General features: G+C 35.2%; 1 protein-coding gene across 1 annotated transcript in view; it reads left to right on the top strand.

Annotated features, from left to right (window-relative positions):
* Positions 1 to 20,798, top strand: part of kcnh5b (potassium voltage-gated channel, subfamily H (eag-related), member 5b) — an 82,811-nt gene that overhangs the window by 10,986 nt on the left and 51,027 nt on the right. Inside the window, exons 5-6 of the mRNA XM_002664207.7 lie at positions 2,639 to 2,757; positions 7,133 to 7,525. Of these exons, the coding sequence (XP_002664253.1) occupies positions 2,639 to 2,757; positions 7,133 to 7,525 (512 nt within the window). The remainder of the gene's footprint in view (positions 1 to 2,638; positions 2,758 to 7,132; positions 7,526 to 20,798) is intronic.

The following is a 20,798-nucleotide window of genomic DNA, read 5'->3' as shown; positions in this document are numbered from 1 at the left end:
AGTTGCATAAATAGTGTGTTTGTTTAATATCATACAGATTATTTTGAGGCCGAAATTTAAGCAGACATGCCAATACTGCTTGTTGTACTTGAGCTTTTTCTGACAGATGAACACTTCCTCTAGTGTGCTCAAGTCATATAAATAAACATTTGTTTATGATCGGCAAGCATTGCCAGGTTTTTTTTTTTTTGGCATTCATGCAGAAGTGTTATTTTGTTGCACTTGCGCGTGTGTGTGTGTTTGATTGTTTGTTGGCGAGAGCTTGTTTATTGGGCTGAAAAATGTTACATAGAGTCTGATTCCAACACTCTCAATAGTGCTGGCAATAGCCATTGTGAATTTGTGAAACTTGTGCTAAACTAGTCTGTGTTCCCAGCACAAAATAAAATTAATTAAAAAAGGTAATCGTGACTTACAAGGCAGGCTTTGTGATATAACATCTCACACTTTTTGAAAATCTTTATTGTTAGAAAAAAAGAATTAAAGGTCAGAATTGTGAGAAAGAAAGGAGGACATTACAAGATAAGCCTTGACAATTGCATTTCTAAGAATGAAAGTAAAAAATGTGAGATGGAAAATCCTAATTGAGAGGGTATCCGCGGGTCTTAAAGGTTCAGGACACACTGGAGAACTTTTTTTTTATATATATATTAACAGATTTGTGTGTGTTGAGCATCAGTTAAGACAATGTTAGCACCTGTCAGCTGTAATTGTGGGGAAAACTGGATGATTTTGAGCTTTTGTCAGCTAATTTCAGCTTCCGGGTTTAAAATGATTTTTGGGGCGGGACCAAAATCGGCGACGTAGCGCAGTACTGCAAGTGCAATGATGACACGTCGGTTTCTCATTATTATTCATAGCGGAGTTTTCTTATCCTATGAGAAGAGCCGGCTGCTTAATTATTCATGAGACCTGCCAGACCTGCCAGAGTCAAGCCCGAGCTGTGAGACACGGACCCAAGCACACAGTTTTTAGCCGTTCATGAAGGCTCATATGCGTTTGTTTCCATGATCCACGGGGTTTGTTGCATGTTTTCCCCTGCGATCTTGTCAGGGCCGATCATACAGCAAAGCTGTGTGTGTGTGCTGCTAGCATATTTGTCGGGAGAGCAGCGCGAGAATTAGAGAATGGCGGACGCTGTCTTTTATCAGGAGTTCGTTCACCATCAGACACATCACTGTGCTGCTGTGTTTGCCTAAATCCTCCAGATTACCAGCAGGGCTAATGGTTAAAATAGACAGGTCAGGAGACCTGCTGCACTGAGTCTGCTGGATACAGGGATTGAGGGAGAAGTCCTCATTTATAGGGTTTACATGAACACACTTATCTTTATAATGATATAAATTGTGGTTATGTGTATATGAAATTACGAATAACAAATGTAGCAGGGCATCTTCATTTCTTTGCATTTTAACTTTGTAAACTTTAAACTAATGCGTCTCCCCACGGTTTGTCTTAATTTGTGAGCTAATTGACAACAACAGTTGTTCGCTTACGTTCTCCCCTGCTGGCTACGCCCACTCCTGCCCGATGCTCGCGGAGCTCCACGCCCATTAATCATGCATCTTTTGAAAAAATTCTGTAGTAGACTCTAACTGAAAGTGGGGGGTGTCATGGCCCTTTAAAAAGTCTTAATGTCTTAAGCTTCAAAAACAAAATTTTGTTTTGCTGAAATATTGTCTTGTGGGTCTGAAATCATTTTTAAAAAGTCTTCATTTTTCTATGTGCAAGTAAAGCTGCTCGATCATACTGACACCCCATTACCAATAACCCATCTCAAAACCTTTTTTTTTAATATTTTTTTTTATATAAGTTATATAAGTTTTATTTATATAAGTTTTTTATTGCAAAGAGATACAGTTTACAATAGCTGTTAGACATTTATTTCAGCAAATTCACCTAAATAAATTCTTTAACCAGGCAGAGAAAACTAAAGCAACACATCCCTTTATCTTATATTAATAGAAATACAATTTACAGAATCAACTAGGCCATTAGAAAAAAATTTGTGTTTACCCCTGTATAAGTCTAAATTTTAATCTTAATGGTCTTAAAAAGTCTTAAATTTGGCTTGAAGAAACCTGCAGAATCCCTGGAGAGAAGAAAACTAAAAAAATAAATAAATAAATAAAAAATAGATAAATAAATAAATAAAAATCTGAAATGTAAACATAAAATCTGAATTTTGGAAATTATTTCTTAAAGTTTAAAGAAAAAAGTCAATGCTGGGTTGGAATTGTGAGGTATCTAAAGTGAGAGTCAAGTCATTTTCCAAAAACATTTCAAATATACTTAAAGTTTTTATTCATCAGAGATTAGAAAAGCTTCATGTTTTAGGTAGAAATAAGAAGTGTTTTCAACATTGATGACAAATGTTTTTTGAGCACCAAATCAGCATATTAGGAGGAATTCTAGAGTATCATGTACATCATTTGTAGCATACTAGCTTAAAGATATCTTAAAAACGAGCAATACTGATACTAACATCTAAAAAACATTATTTAATATCATGGTACTTTTAAAATTTTGCTTTAAAACGTTTATTAAAGCAAAATACTAAATTGTGTTTCCATTGTACAGTTTTTTTTAGGGTAAAATGTATTATGTGTCTTTCACTCAGTACGTAAATATCTTTTAGGTTGGACCAAGTTTGCACGTTTGACTCGAGCGTTGACCAACAGCAAAAGCACCATTCAGCAGATCACGCCTGTCAGCAGAACCGACGTCACGTCACACAAACCCTCCAGACTTGCAGAGGTAAGAACACACACACACACACAGTAGCAGCATTTGCTTACATCCTTGACTGTGCAGTACAAGGTTATACAAAACTTCATCTAACGGAGGACAAACTTGTAATAGAATCACACACAGGACGCTGCTGTAACGCAATCTCACATGTGTCTGTTGGACAGCGCAAGTCTACAGTGGGCATCCAGAAGCTGCTATTAATAATTAACACTGGTGAAGAGTGGATGTGTGTGTCCCATAACCTCTGTTCACTTTTTTCGGCTTTCCTCATTTGTTACTGTCACTGCTGTGTTCAAGACAAGGTCATTGGGTTATTTTATATTATATTAATTGAGTATTGTTTTGTGTGTCAGGAAGCTTTGGATTGTCTGAATCTTATGCACTGTGAAGAGTTTTTGTTTGTGAACATTACAAGAATCATAGTATGTTGCAGGAAACAAACATTGCTTTACTGAGATTTTAGTTTCTCATTTCCCTTTGCTTGGTAAAATGATCCAGTTAAAGAATCAATTTGAACTTTCTGTCAGATGTAGGTGAATTTTCTCTCTCAGTAGAACATTAAAGAAGATTTTTAGATTTTCAAGAGGCGGCATGGTGGCTCAGTGGTCAGCACTGTCGCCTCATAGCAAGAGGGTCGCTGGTTTGAGTCCCAGTTGGGTCAGTTGGCATTTCTGTGTGGAGTTTGCATGTTCTCCCCATGCTGGTTTGGGTTTCCTCTGTGTGCTCTGATTTCCCCCGCAGTCCAAAGACTTGAGCTATAGCCCAGTACATAATTTTTCGTTTAATAGACGTCTCATAGACATCAAAACATAGACAGCTTGGCTAAAACAAGGTTAAACTTGGGCTGTCAATCTAATAGACATCTAATAATAGGCCAAAACTAGACCAGTGTTCAAATAGACAGACTAAAAAGACTTATATGTGTAGTCATTCATTCCTGTTTATTTGATGATTAGTCTAGTTTTGGTCTATTTTTAGATGACTATTAGATTTTCACTTACAGCCTAAATTTGTTTTAGCCAAGACGACTATATTTAGATGCCTATTAGACATCTTTCAAAAACAAAAAATGCTTGCTGGGAGGTGAACTTAATAAACTAAATTGCCCGTAGTGTATAAATGTGAATGAGTATGTACGATTGTTTCCCAGTACTGGATTGTGGCTGGAAGGGCATCCCCTGTGTAAAACATATGCTGTAATAGTTGGCGGTTCATTCCACTGTGGGACCTCTTAAGTAGAGATTAAGCCGAAGGAAAATGAATGAATGATTTTCAGAAATTGAATACAGTTTAACACAGATCAAAATTAATACCAATGGTGCTCTTAATGCAGATTAGGGTTTTTATGCCTAAAACTTAACGACTATATAAATGATGAAAACAACTATTTTCTACATTAAAAAAATACGAATGTTTTAAATGAATCTTTTAAATTGCTTAACAAATTGTTATTGTACCTCTTTCATTTCCATTTCATAGCAGTGCCTCAATTTTACAATGATTTAAAAAGAAAATCTTCAAGAAAATGAAACCAATCTATCTTTTGATGCCAGAAAATCTACATTTTAGATGCTGATTTGACTTTAATGCACATTTATTTTTGTTGTATAAACTTATTTTACACTATATCAAATATAACAAATTTTACACTGAACCATTTCTTAGCATTCAAAATATAACCACCTGTTTTGCATTCAAATTCTTTTCTTGCATCTCTATTAGACATTTTTTTACAAAATTTATAAATAGAGCAGATCGATACAGCATGCGATCTCAGTCTGTCTTTCTCCTTTCATACTCTTCTGTTCGTCTTTTTCTCTCGAAGAGGAAATTGTGTTCAGTCTCTAAGTAAAGCAACTTTGTTATACAGACATGTAAGTGTAATGGAGGCCAGCTAGTAAGTGCTATGCAGGTAAACCTCACCCCTCTGACCTCTAAAGGTGCTCTGGCAACAGACACTAGAGGCCATGGTCTTATGCCTCCTTGTTAGAGCAACCGACTCCCATTGGTAAGGTCGCCGGTTCGATCACAGCTTGGAGCGGGTTGGGTGGTGTAGGACCGGTGGGGTTACACAAAGTATACAATGAACAGTGTATTGTCCAGGGAAGCCAGAGCTAGTATCAATATTGAAACACACACACGTTCCTGAGGGGTTTTTTTACATTCATTTTCATTCTCACATTATTGCTTAAGATATCTAAATTTATATGAATCATGGTGCATTGTGCATTCATTTCCCTTAAACTGGAATGATATAGAACACGTTTAATTTACAGAAAACTGAATCCATTATTAATGCAAAATGATATAATGTGATATGAGAACATTTGATTCAGTTACTGATTGTTGTTTAACTTCTTGTTAAACATTTTCAACCACTAACATAGTTGACATGTTTCTCTTTTTTGTGCTCTAGCTCAAGATGCTAACCTCAAACCAGATACCACATGGCATGACACAGAATTTGATGTATTTTCCATAGACTCTAAAAGAAATGGATGTTGTATTCGTGGCGTCGCTCATTTGTTTCTAGAGCACTAATGAAGCTACAAGTAGGCGTGGCCAACTGTCGCCACTACTGGGGGTGACCAAAAAAGGGCAAAGAGGCGGAGCACTCCCAATACTTCATTACCTGTGATTCGTTTGTGTTCTGACCACATGTGCTTGGATGTACACTATATTAATAAAGTAAAGACTAAAGCTTAGTCTTTTAAAAACACTGTTGTAATACATTGAGTCTCCAAGCATTGTTCATTTGACGTTCCAAATGCTTAAAATATAGTCTGTCTTAGTAAATCCAAAGCTATTTATGAAATCAAGGCGTAACACTGTATGACAATGTTTCAGATGACTGTTTTTTAGCCTACAGCTAATCAATCTGTAAGATTTTGGAGTGCATTACAGTTCTAAAGAAAACTATAAATGATAAATTATCTTAAACCAAATACATTTATAGAAAAGATATATAAGTGTATAATTTTACTCACCTGGGAAATGGAGGCCACTTGAAAGGTTTGTGAGCACAGTTAAGTGCACACAGCATGCCATATTATCTGATAATTGTAGGAAATAATTCCAAAAGGCAACTGACTGTGTAAAACCACATTAAACAAAACAAAAGCACAATATATATATATATATATATATTAGCCGAATTCATCGGCTAATAACCCAGAATCAGCTGAGGTGACATGATAGTAATCAACAAGACCGAGCTGTCACTCAAGTGGCCACGCCCTTAAGCAGACTTAATATAACTTAATTTAAAGGAAATAGATGAGTTATAAAAAAATCACCTCCTCACAGTTATTATGAAGGGTAATATTAGCTATATAAACCAAAATTGTTCCTTGTACCAGGCTGTGAACACCTTTTTTCTGCTGTAAACTTGGCCATTTCAACTGTGAGGTCAATAGAAATTTGCTCTATTATGGAGCCAGGACTAGCAAAATTTCAGTTTCTTTCAGTTACTTCCGCATTAGCTTCTTGAGGGAGAGCGGAAGGTTGCTGTTTGGTATTTTCTTCATATTATAGTTTTCAAAAAGTAAATTTCACTGAAGTATCACAATGATCAACACAACATCACGGCAGTTTGTAACTTTTTGATTTAGTGGCTAGGTTTTATGAAACTCATTCCTATAATTTAGTTTGATTTTCTTATCCCTCAGTGATGGTTGGGTTTAGGGGCGGGGTTGGGTGCCATGCCTCCTTTTAAAAATCGTACATTTTCAATCAACTAAACTGCTATGAATTCGCCACTGAACTGACAAAACAAAAAATACTTACGTTTCCATATACGATCAGGCTGCAATAACAAATTTGACGTATAATTAATCTACTATTGATGTAATTTAAAGATTTTGTAAAAATTAATGACAACAATAATTGCATGCCTTAACACCTTCTAAGAGTTTCCTGCCAGAGGAAGTGACATTACTTGGAGCAAGTCGTATGCTTTTTCTGTCAGTGTTATGCCTTTTTAGAACTGATGTAACAGAGTTGACCACAATGTAGGGACAGTCAAAAATTTTTAAATTAATGAATTTAGTAAATACCAAAACATAGAGTGACAGTCATAAATACTGTAGATATAGTGGGAGTTCATGTTTTTAAAATAAATCTCTAAAAACTCGTATAAACATTTTTTTCAAGATAATTTGATATCATCTGTTATTATTGAAAACATAAAATGTTTTAATAAAGTTTTAGTTTTTAAAAATGAAAAGTTTTATCTTTGTGAAAATGTAACCATGCATCAAATTGAACATAAATGCTAAATCAATTCATTAATATTCATAAACTTGTGAACTTTGGTGTATTTTATTTCTGTTTATCTCCTCAGAGATCCTTTATCTCTTTTTGCCTTGTTTGTCTTTCTCAGGTTCTTCAGCTGGGCTCTGATATCCTTCCGCAGTACAAGCAGGAAGCCCCCAAAACCCCGCCTCACATCATCTTACACTACTGTACCTTTAAGACCACCTGGGACTGGGTCATCCTCATTCTTACCTTCTACACTGCCATCATGGTTCCTTACAATGTCTCCTTCAAGACCAAACAGAATAACGTCACGTGGCTGGTTCTGGACAGCGTTGTGGATGTCATCTTCCTCGTAGACATCGTGCTTAACTTCCACACCACGTTTGTCGGGCCTGGAGGAGAGGTGATCTCAGACCCCAACCTGATCAGGATGAATTACCTCAAGACCTGGTTCGTTATAGACTTGCTGTCCTGTCTGCCCTATGACATCATCAACGCTTTTGAAAACGTGGATGAGGTGAGCGGACCTGTTATTTTGTTGCTTTAGACCAGTTTCTGATACACTGTGTAAAGAAATGTTCAGTTCCACACAATTCATTTATATTGTCCCAATACAAATCGATTAAGTTAACTTAATTGTTTTAGGTTGATTGAACATAAAACAATTAAGTTGTTCCCACAAAAATCTAAAGAATTGTGTTGTTTCAACTCATTTTAAATAAACAGTTTGAACAAACAGAAAAAGTATTTTTTTGAGTGTACAAACAAAAGGAATTGACCCTTTGCTAAACCACACCCAAAAACCGCCACCCATCAATCGTGGCTTAGCAACTGTAGCCATTCGCAGGGGCTCTGTCAAGCTTTCGAGCGAGCGAAACAAGCCAAAGTGTTGTGCATGTGGATTGTGCAAATTTGAAACCTGTATCCTAAAAGTTTAGACAGGGTGGTGGAAATTTTCCCCTTTTCAAAACCTAAAACCCAAGGGGAGAAACACCAGAGTGGATCAAGCTCAGTGAGGGGCGCTAAAGGAGCGGAGTTAAGTTGGTTTTGTTTCGATTTTCCTGACACATTTAATGATAGGCTGACAGCAATAACTCACACACCTCTTACCCTAAAAAGATCTAAACTGTGTTTCCTACAAAAATGCAAAGCAGGTTATGTTTCCCAGCTGTCTTTTTCCTTTTTTTCGCTCGATATTATGAGCATTGCTCCTTTTAAGCCCTCGCAATAGTAGTCATACTAAAAGCAATCATATTTCCATCTGTTTCAAGCAATGAATATTTGAAATTACATATCAACAGAACAAAACCGAGATGTGATCACAATCTGAGCACTTGCGATCAGTATACTTCACCCGCTGCTGTTTTTAGTCATTTATAACCCTCGAGCCCATGTCAGAGCTACAATTCACTGATGTTTTCGTCTGTCTTTTAGAGATTTAGTCATTGGTGACGGCTTTATACCGGGTTAGTGTCTGCTTTTATATTTAGTGTCAGATTAATATTTGCTGGTAGGGAAAATCTATTTGTTCACTTCTGCTATTTTTTTTTCTCTTGCTATTCTTTGATTTACATTTCAATTTATTTATTTATTTCTTCCACTTTACTGGAAATTAGAATAGAAACTGGATAAAGGGCACACAAACATACTGACAGTTACAATTACTGTACATTGTTATGGGGCAATGATGCTAATATTTGGCACAAATTCATCAATTTTCCCTTTCTGGCTGCTCTTTTTATGAATGAATGATGTAAAAGCACTGTCCATGTGTGTTTCCTTGTTGGTTAGTAACACTTTATTTCATTGCACAACAATTAATCTATCAGGCTTTTTGGTTAAAAAAAGAGAAAAAAAGAGAAATCACGGTTAAATTTGTTATTTTTAGATTATTTTTACATTTTACCTCTCCTGCTGTGCATGAACTAAGCTGTTTGAATGGTCAGTGTATGAGGCGGCTAACCTAACTTCAATTTTGATTCAATTATTCTCTAATCGGTTGCCTATTAAGTTGTGAATATACCCCTATAATGCATACTGCAGTCCTTTTTTGTCTGGCTTTTTTTATACCTGTTCACCAAAAATGACAAATTTTATCCATGGGAATGTCTGACATTGTAATAGACGTGCCAGGCACGAAAGCTTGACAGGCATAGCAACAGCAACTAAGGAGGCTTAGCGAAGGGTCAATTGAATGCTTAATTTGTGGCACTTGGAACATTACTTGCAAAAACACGTGAGCTTCACATGTTAAAATCACACTAGAAACAAATATTTAAACAACTAAATCATAAATCCAGGGCACATGAGAATAAGTAAAAAAATAAAAAATAAAAGAATCTTAAATCCTTTTCATTTTTTTCACTTATGTTCAGACTGCATGATTTTAGCCCCGATTTTGACTCACGGACAGGTTTTGAGAAATCGCTGACAAATGTCAGCAATCACAGGAAAATTAGTGCTCGTTCTTGTGAGTAACAATCACACAATATGAATGATCAAATACACGATCTGGGGGTGCTTTCACACTTGGTTCAATTGCCTGGACTGTACCCGAGTTCGATTGTCCCCTCTTGCCACCTTCTCGGTAGGTTTGCATCCTGTCTTTCTTCAGTCTAAACCCTGATACGCTTGCATCATCAAGCGGTCGTTCCGCTTTTATGGAATCTTTTGGTTTTGGACATACAGAGAGCAGCTCATGTCTGTTTGCCGCAATAATATTATAAACATTCAGAACTTAACGCCATGTAGGAGTTGTTTTTGAAGGAGACAAGCAGACATTATCACTTTGCTTGCCCTGGCTCAGTTGAGCTTGTCAGCAAGGTACAGTAGGCGATACAAAGACACACACGCAAATGAACAAAATGAAAGCAATAATTTGTGTACAGTTGATGGTTCTCTTCCGTTATTTGGTATGATTGCATTCATATCAGAAGTTAAGCGTCCCAGAGTTTGCGCGAACCGTACCCCAGACCACCTCTTTCAGGCGGACTCAGGTACGGTTTGGGGGTACGCACCAGAGTTTAGAAGACACGTTCACACTAGCTAAACACACCATACTATGATGTCAAATAAACACAGGTGCAAACCAAACGTGCTACTGTGAAAGCACCCTGACTAGAGTCTCTGACACCTGTGAGATATTTGGCATGCTAAATATCTGGAGCTGTTGGTGATTCAAATCATGCTGTGTGAAATGTGTTCTGATTGAAAATAACATCAGCCATCACCTACAGCCAATGAGAGAGCAGCATCCACTAGAGTGGGAATCTGCAGGCCAGTGGGAGGTTGGCGGAGAAGTTTAAAGTGCTTATTTTTGGTCTATTTGAACCCAAGAAATGGAGGAAAAACTAGTGTGTATTTGTCAGGAGCACCCATGTCTGTTTGACATTTCGTCTGAGCAATATCTCAACCAGGTTGAAAAAGGTTGAGGAGAAATTGCTAATTTCCTTTAAAACCCAGGTAAGCAAATTACGTACATTTACTACCCCACTTAAGGCTTCTTTCTGATTATTTAATTAATAACAAAAGATATACTACATTATCTACGTATAGCCTACCTCTCTATGTAACTTCTCGCATGTGTATGGTTATGAGATTTAGTTTGCTGACCAAGACAAAGCTGTCTGCGATTCTTTCTGTTGTAAAGTCATGCATTGTGAAACCCCATTGTGATCACAGCAGCGACGGAATCTTACTCCAGATAGGCACACAGTAAAAAAACATCAGTGATTCAACTACTTTGAAAATTATGCAGTCTAAACTTGGTCTAACTTGAGTTCCTCTGAAATATGATTATGTTGTTTATCTTTATGAATCCCTTATTTAAAGAGCACTGACACATTAACTACCGCTGAAGGACGTTTTTGATTGTTTTGGATTCAGACTTGTGTTCAACAATGATGCTCGATTTCAAATGTGAAACTGATGTGGCACTTATTGTTTTCTGGGAGAAAAGAGTTCTATTTGAAGTTGCAGTTGGCTTTTTCAAGTAAAACTTAGAAGACCCTAACATATTTTAAACCTTTCAACTTTTCGAAAGTGCATGATTGAACAATTATTTCCTTTGTCTGGGCTCCTTAAAAGTACAGTATACAGTTCTGAAGATAATGCTTTAGGGTTCTTCTTTACATTAATTTAAACTTTTAAAGAGCTTGATAGTTTTGAGACAGCACTGAAAATTCTTTTCTTACAGTTTTTGTCTTGTTTCTAGTCCAAATATTATAAAATGATTAAATCAAGAAGCATTTTCATTTCAGAAAGAAAAAACTTTTTTCTTAAAAAATGCAGTATATATGCCAGTGAGGTAAGCAAAATAAACTTTTTTTTCTTTTCTTTTTTGGCTTATTTTATCATTGGCAGATTAATTTGCTTGGTTTAAAGAGAAAAAAAAAACTTTCTAGAAAAATTAACTTTTGTAGTTAATTTGTTCTAGAAAAAAGACAAAAACTCAAAGTAAGAAAATCATTTTCTTTCAGTGTGAAAACCAGAACTGCAGCAACAGCTTTCCCTCCAAATGAATATCGAAATATTGGCAGAAAGAATCTCAGTGGAGAAAGCATCACTTACCCTTTTGACTCATTACAAGTCTGGTCTATTTTACACCTTATTTTGGCCAAGTTTATGTGCTATTAAGCATCTCAAATAAAACAGACCTATAAGTTCTGTCAGTTTACTGTTCCCCATATGCTCTCACTTTATCAAGTGTGTTCCTGAAAACCTTCAATTACTGCCGGACTCACAGCATTTTTAGCATCTTTGCAGTTGGTGTTTGTTTATGTGCAGCTGGAGTAGCATTTACTAGACAGAGCTATAGTTCTCTGCCAAGCTCTACAAAATATTGCATGAGATTTTATTATGTGATAGTCAAATAATGAAATTATTGTTCAGCCCTATTATAAGGGCCAGGGTGGCAATGGCATATTCAGATTGACAGCTGCTTTGCCCATTAAATTTTAGGCTACTAGTAAAACCCTGCACAGTAAGTAGTAAGATCTGCTGAGCGGATTTCAGTTGTGTGCTTCTATTCTATGCTGTGTAAGATCACAGTCTCCATGCCAGATAAATCAGATCTACCCCCAGATCCAAGATCTGCTTAGGATCCAAACAAGCAGCCAGAAGAGTTGTCTAATACCCAAAACCTGTTAACAGCAAGTCTTGTCTGGTAACTGTCTACAAACCAAAACCTGTTTTAACAGTATTCTGTCAGCCAAGATGAGCAGAAGCATGAAAAAAAGTAATGATGAAAAATTTGTTTATTAAATAATTTGAGTATAATTTTGGATGTCATCTGACCAACAAAATCCAACAAATGTTAAAAAAAAGACTGATTTACAACATCATAATGAAATTAACATTTTGAAATTGAGACATTCTCTTAAATCTAAATCTTGAAAACAAATATCCATTGAAAAATCTATTAAATTATGATTATTATTATGATGATGATGATGATAATTGTTTCTTAGTACAGGTTAGCGCTCCTTTGAAATGAACCTTTGAACGCGATATCTAGTGTATGCGCTATAGGTACAGTAAATTGAATTAACTAAATTAGCTGTAGTGTGTGTGTGTGTGTGTGTGTGTGTGTGTGTGTGTGTGTGTGTGTATGTGTGAATAAAAGTATATAGGTGTTTCCCAGTACTGGGTTGCAGCTGGAAGGGCATCCACTGCATAAAACATATGCCAGTTGGCGGGTTATTCTGCTGTGGTGACCTCTGAAATAGAGACTAAGCTGAAGGAAAATGATTAATTATTATTATTATTATTATTATTATTATTATTATTTGTACCACATAATTTTATTAGCTTATATAATAAAATAATAATATAATTTTATAATTCAGTAAATTATATTTTTTTATATAATAATATTAATATGAATATAATTTAACAAATTTATAATATAATACTAATATTGTTAATAATGATAATAATAATGATAATAATAATAATAATAATAATAATAATAATAATGAAATGGTAAATAATTTAATGGCAAATTCTATAAGAAGTCTAATTATAAACTACATAGCTGACTACTAATTATAAAATATTATATACATAAAAAATAAATAACTTGCTAATAAAAGAATAACAAAAAGCAGAATGCAATACAATTTTTGGTTGCTTTTATAAAGCAAAAGAATGATTGCTGCTTGTATCATAAAATAATGCCACTTTCAGCTGTCTAAATTCACATTGCTATTTCTATCTCATTTACTGTAAAATTGTTTGCTTGATTTTGAAAGTAGGCATTGAGGTCTACAGCATTTCAGAAAACTTCAAATTTCTGTCTTCACTGGTCTGTGGATGTGCCATCTGAGACTGAGACTAATAAAAAAAGAAGCCTGCTCTTTATTGATTGGTCAAATACTTAATCACGTCTGATTGTTGGTAAAATTCTTTCTCCTAGAAACTGAACGGTTTACAAAGTCATATCGTCCTTTGCATCCTCTACTGGCTTATGTTGTATATCCAGAGTCTCTCCAGGTTATGTGCTTTGGGATAGATATTGATTAGTGCACAGTCGATCGTTCTCTCTTTCACACAGGAATCGGAGACAGCTAAATCCTAGACACACACCTGTAAACTCATTTATATTGAACACTAGCACACTTTCATTCATATTATTTTCCCTTTGACTCCCTGACTTTTCTGGAATTTATATTGTGAATCGTTTACATTAAGCTTTTTAAATTAGTGTCTTGGGGTATAAGGTAGTCCTAATTTCTTAATTCTTAAATCAAAAAGAATTGTCTAGACAAGAAAAAAATTGTCTTGTTTACAGAAATTAAGGGCCCTATCATACAACCGGCGCAATAAGGTGCAAGTGCATGGCGAGCTTTGTTGCTATTTTTAGAACAGCCCAACTTTAATTTTCCTTTTTTCCCACCACATTGTTTAAATAGCAAATCCATTTATGCCACTTTGAGCTCATGGGTGTGCCAGTTTAAAAAGGATGTGTTAAGACACATTGTTGGTGCATTGCTGTTTTGTGGAACTGAAACAGACTGCGCCATTGACCATCTCAAAGCTGGTCTAAAGTCTAGCGCTGGGCTCATTAGTTATGTGCCTATGCAGGTTTAAACCATTACACATTACTTAATACATGCAGGATGTACAGCAATACACAAATATCTTTACAAATGAAAAAAAAATTAAGGATTAAAATATATTATTTTCTACATAATCTAAAAAAAAAACTACCTCCATGCCTTCTTTATCCGGTGGCTTTTTTTTCAGTTTATTCATAAAAATTTGCATTTGTTTGCATGTTTTTCCACTTACGAAGTCATCCATGTAAATAGCAAATGTGCCATGGCGCGACGCAACTGACTCCTAAAGGGAATGTGAGATGAGACTGATTGGTTTAATGGACGTTATACTCAAAACACACCCATAACTCATTAAGAGAATAAGCACAACCCTGTTAGACCATGCGCCGGGGTGCAGAGTATATTTTTCCATCCTTAAAATAGCAAAAGTGGATTCAGACATGCCCTTAATGCTTTTGTGCCCTGCACTTTATACTTTGTGCCTAGATCGTTAAAATAGAGCCCAATAAGTCAAAATTTTGTGAGTTTTTCCTTAAAACAAGCAAAATAATCTGTCAATGGTGTTAACAAAATAATATTGTTTTTCATTTGATTTGATTTGAAATCATTTTATTTTGATTACCTATCTGGCAGATTTTTATGCTGGTTTTAAGAGAAAAAAACACTTAAATTTGACATAATATTTCTTAAAACAGGACAATATTTTTTGCTTGTCTAGAAAATATTTTTAATATTTTGACTTGAGACAAAATGTGCATGTGTTTAATAATTGATGTATTCAACATTAGTGTTAGTACTCGTTTTTAAATTTAGAAGCATATCAGAAACTTAAAATGGACAAAAATACAGCATAATCCACAAAACGGACATTTTATATTTGTTATTTAATGCTGAGATAATGCTCTTGTCTCTAAACTTTGCATTGTTTTTCATTCCGATTTTCTGAATCCCCAACACAATCTCACGACCATTCGTAGATTGTTGATTTAGTGGCTGCTTCTTATGAATTGGTTTGATGCTATATTGGTATGTTTAGCGACGGGTTTGGTGTAATAACTTGTTTTAAAACTGGACGTTTGGTATAAATGACTATTAGTACAAATTGTATAAATGCCAATACGTTGAAAAATGGTTATGTTTCCTCATGGGACAGCAAAAAAATAAAAATAAAAATACTCCCCTTAAGTGGTTCCTATGCTTTATGTGTTTCTTTTGTCTGTGAACACAAAAGAACATATTTTGGAGAAAGCTGAAGATTAAATTCTATAGTAGGAACAGAAAAATATATTGAAGTCAGTGGTTTCCTCAAAACATCAACAGAAGAAAGAAACTCAGAGTAAATGTTGACAGAATTTACATTTTTAATGTCCCTTTAAAGTTTGCGTGTGCTATCAGTGCACAAGCCACTGGATACATGATGTATGTTTATTGTACAAGTTTTACCTCAGAGATTTGCTCACTGTAGCAGAACCCCCCTGAGAAAGCCTTTTGTCTAGATGTTAGTGGGATCCCAGATGTCTTGATGTAAATCATGTAATCTGCATTCTCTGTGGAGGTGAGCTAAGGAGTCCTCTGCACTGAGACTGCCTTTCAAGGTCAATTACATGAGTCAGTTTAATATTGTGCACTCTGGAGTATTTCACAATTCATACTTAAGCCAACTTAATCAAGGTTTCTTGTGCCAAAATGGGATTTTCACATAATTGCGATAATTCTGCCTCTGGTGTATTCTGTTCACTACAATAAATAGATCATTAATAGCCATTTAACTATTTAACCTCAAATAACCATTTAGGTGATTTTACATCCAAACCATCAAGGCTGATTCATTTATTTATTTATTTATTCATTTATTTATTAACCCTTCCTAAAATTTGGTATGACTGCCTGCTTTGTTTTGTTACTGTACTTTTAATTTTTGACAAAAAATGTAATAAAGAAACAAGAAAGTGGTGATATTTTGAAGAGGGAAGAGATTATGAATTATTATTTTGCTTTATACACCAGTTCTGTCTGTTGTGCGATATTCTGCAAATAACAGCACTCATCCAGCCTCTTAATTCGTCACTTCTGTGTATTACTCCGCCCACATACAGCGACAAGCATATAGGACATTCTACAGTTTCACAAATATTGCAGCTGTTGGACAACATAATGTACTTTTAAAGGTCAGCCTTATAATCTTAAAATGTGGGCAAAATCACCTGTTTTGTTATTACTTTAGACCAGGGGTCACCAATCTCGGTCCTGGAGGGCCGGTGTCCCTGCAGGGTTTAGCTCCAACTTGCCTCAACACACTTTCCTGGATGTTTCAGGTTTACCTAGTAAGACCTTGATTAGCTTGTTCAGGTGTGTCTGATTAGGGTTGGAGCTAAAATCTGCAGGACACCGGCCCTCCAGGAACAAGTTTGGTGGCCACTGCTTTAGACATTACACTACAGAATCATTCAAATACTTGCTCTAAAGTAACATTGGTGAATTAGCAACAGTTTCTGCTGTTGACGTCAGCTGCAGATGTGAATGAATAGCGGAAGAAAGTAGTTCCTCTTATAAAATGGTTTTTTAACTCTCTGTGTTAGATTTTCTTTATTATGCACATGATTATGACATTAAACTGTTGTATAAACCCAGTATCACACGAGTAGCAGTGCAATGTGGCTGTACACGCCTCCCACCAGTACCAATATACAGCCACATCGCACTACTACTCGTGTGATATTGCTCATGTACACTATAAAGATTGAGAAATAAATCAAATTAATATTATTATAATACCTTTTTATTTTAAACTTTCTTGCTTTCCTCATTTTTTATATTTTCCCTTCAGTGTTGTCTTCAGCAAGTGCAATACATGCTTAATTGGATTGAGGTCAGGTGATTGACTTGGCCATTGCATAACATTCAACTTCTTTTCCTTCAAAAACTCTTTAGTTGCTTTTGCAGTATGCTTTTGGTCATTCTCCCTCTGCACTGTGAAGCGCTGTCCAATGAGTTCTGAAGCATTTGGCTTAATATAAGCAGAAAATATTGCTTGAAATGCTTCATAATTCCTCTTTTTGCTATTAGGGATCCTAGATATAGAGTTGATGTCAAGATTGTTAGCCCTCCTGTGAATTTATTTTTCATATATTTCTTAAATGATGTTTAACAGAGCCAAGAATTTTTCACAATATGTTCTATAAAAATGTTTTCTTCTTGAGAAAGTCTTATTTGTTTTATTTCGGCTAGAATAAGTCACGATATGGGGGTGGATGGAGAGGAGGCGAGGACCCAAATGCAGGGAATGAAGAATTTAATGAAAAATAAAACAAAAACAAAACTCAAATCTCCCCATGTGGGGAAAAACACAACATTATATTACACACTCAACTAGACAAGATCTGGAACTTGGCAAGACAATACTTTAAACCACTGTTGTAGAATAGAAATCAGCAACAGGGAAGGGAACAATCAACAACGGACCAGCACAGAACAGAGCACACTAGGAGAATAAATAGGAAAGACAAACCAATTAACAGACAGGCGGACAGGTGAAAATAATAATTACAAACAGGATAACAAGGTGGGTGGGACAAGGCAATAGACGGGAGAGCGCATGACAGAGACGAGACAAGCCATGCGCTCACATACACAGGACAAGAACATGCAGCCAATGAGAGAACTCATTAACCGCATGTTCATGACAACACAAACACAACACTGAAGCACACGACAAAAGCACGTGACCACAATGTAAACACAGAGCCACGTGCTTTGACAACAGACGCAAGACACGAGCACACGATGAATGAAAGCACTCATCGTGCGCTCACACACGCAGCGTGCATGCTTCATCCCAGAGCCGACCAAAACCGAAACCAACAAGACTGAGACGCTGGGAATGAAACACCACGCTGCTGACAGACGAACACAAACACGAGTACAAGAGCGCACGCGTCTGAGGGACGCAGAGCGCGCGCGGCCGCGTCAAGCAGGAGCGCGCACACTCTGCGTACACCCACGACGGCGCGCGCGCACACAGAGACAGAAACAGGACCAGACATGGGTAGTGTCCGAGCTCTGCCACCAAAACAAGAATTTACAAGACCAGAGTGGCAGAACCCTGACAGAATAGAAGCAGTTTGAATTTTTTAAAAACATTTTAAGGTCAATATTATCAACTCGCTGAAGCAATATCTTTTCTTGATTGTCTACAGAACAGACCATTATTATACAATGACTTGTCTAATTAACCTAATAAAGCCTTTAAATGTCACTTTAAGCTGAATACTAGTATTTTGAAAAAATATCTTGTAAATTATTATGTACTGTCATCATGGCAAAGATAAAAGAAATAAGTTATTTAAATTAGTTATTACAGTTTTTTACAATGACTATGACAGTTTTTCCAATACATACAAATTATTTAATAATTTTTTTATTATTAAATTAAAAAAAACAATTTATTTTTAACCACATTCCTCAGTATGAGGAAAATGTATTGACCATTTTGAGAGATGTAAACAATAACAACAGTCCTGACGTATTTCCTGTTTCATGTTTTTATTTTTATAAATAATGTTATGACAACTGTTTTAACGTTATATCTGAATTGCCTCTTGTTACAGTTATGAAATAGTTTGACAACAAACAGGAAATGTTCATGGACCAATGACATCACCACACTGAAATGGCCTATAGGATCATTGTCTCAGGGAAAGTGTCAGTACTCCCATATAACTCAGGCCAGCATTAGAGAAATAAATACAAGAAGCATGTGACTTTTTACAGTAATCAAGGTGAAACAAATCATTACTTCTATATTGTGTTTAGTTGATTAGTTAATGGTGTTTGTTTAGCATTATGTCTTTTGTTGTCCTTTGTAGTTGTTGGCATTTTTGAATAACAATTGAATATGCTGTACATTAATACCTCCAAACTTAGATGACAAGCTTGCAAATTTCCAAACACATGGATATTTGCACATTTCTGGGTTTCTCAGTAGTGGAAGTCATCATAGTTGTCATTAGAGCGCAGTAAATGGGAGAGTACAACCAATAATTTTATTTCAATCCCATTTTCTGAAATAATAAAAGAAACTCCACAATTGTTTTATCAAAACATTAGGAAAAAGGAAAAAAAAAAACTGTGTGAGACTAACAACGGCACCCAGAAAAGAAAACAAAGTCAAATTTACTGTCCTGCCCCATAAATGCTGCATTAGAAACACCTCTACAATCGGTATTTGTTTTTTGTAATTTGATGCAAAGATGATATAATATATCATCTTATTATAATATAATATAATATAATATAATATAATATAATATAATATAATATAATATAATATAATATAATATAATATAATATGATATAATATGATATAATATAATATAATATAATATAATATAATATAATATAATATAATATGATATAATATAATATAATATAATATAATATAATATAATATAATATAATATAAATGTTTATACAATTTTTAAAAAATCTACAGATTAAAACTTGTAAGGTTTTTAGATCATGATGACTGTTAAATGCTTCATAACAGTCTTGTGCAAAGGGTCAAAAGTACAGTTGGCGTATTGTACAGGTTTGGGATTTTGTCACACAGTATATTCTTTGCAATTTATCACAGGCTTCGTATAAACTAAATTGGCCATAGTGTATGTGTGTGAATAAGTGTGTATAGATGTTTAAGGTCAAAAGAAAATCAGCCACTTTAGCTCTCAAACGTTTTCTATGTTAACATGTGTATGGATGTTTCCCAGGGTTGCAGCTGGAAGGGAATCCGCTGTGTAAAACATATGCTGGAAAAGTTGGTGGTTCGTTCTGCTTTGGTGATCTTTGATGAAAAAAGGGACTAAGCCGAAGGAAAATGAGTAACAGGCTGCATTGTGGTCCTTTTTTGTTTGTTTTCCTCCAAGCCTGATTTTGCTTTTAAAAGGAAAAAGTGAAATGCCTGATGGTCACACTAGGTCAGGCTGAACTGAAATGTACTGTTTTAATGCAGGGAATAGACTAAAGGACTGCCTGAAATAAAATTTTCAGAGGCCTTTTCATGTTGACGGATCATGTGGGAGAACAGAGCGTTCTCCTCGCAAAGTGATTCTCATGTCTAACCACTTTGTCACGTTTGTTCAGCTCACCTTCTCCGAATTTAGAGCAAACTGTTTGTAGAATCTTATTTTGTGCAATTAGTACTGTAAAGAGGGTGTTCAGTCAGCTGAGAAATTTTAATAGCACTCAATGTTTCAGAATGTGGCGTCCAATTAACAATGATCTGTGTCAAATGGTATAAAATGACTGGATGGTGTGTATTTAATCAGCTTTGTGATTAATGACTGTGGAGAAATGATTGAACCAGAGAGATTGAATATCAAATCAATTTTTTGTTTATGTGCCGCATGTCAGTGTGTATGATTGTGTAATTTTAGGGTTATAAAGAGAAAATATGTATGTAAAACACTAATCAAATTGTACAATTTAAGAAAAAAAAGGCAAAACACAAAGCTATGTTTTTATTATATATATATAAATATATACAGTTGAAGTCAGAATTAATAGCCCCCCTTTGAATTTTTTTCCTTTTAAAAAAAATTGCAAATAATGTTTAACAGAGCAAGGAAATTTTCACAGTATGTCCGATAACATTTTTCTTCTGAAGAAAGTCTTATTTGTTTTATTTTGGCTACAATAGAGCAGTTTTAAATTTTTTTAAAAACATTTTGAGGTCAA

The sequence above is a fragment of the Danio rerio genome, chromosome 13 (assembly GCF_049306965.1).
Source record: "Danio rerio strain Tuebingen ecotype United States chromosome 13, GRCz12tu, whole genome shotgun sequence".
NCBI lineage: Eukaryota > Metazoa > Chordata > Actinopteri > Cypriniformes > Danionidae > Danio > Danio rerio.
The sequence above is the reverse complement of the archived record's forward strand: the minus strand, read 5'-3'. Positions and strand labels throughout refer to the sequence as shown.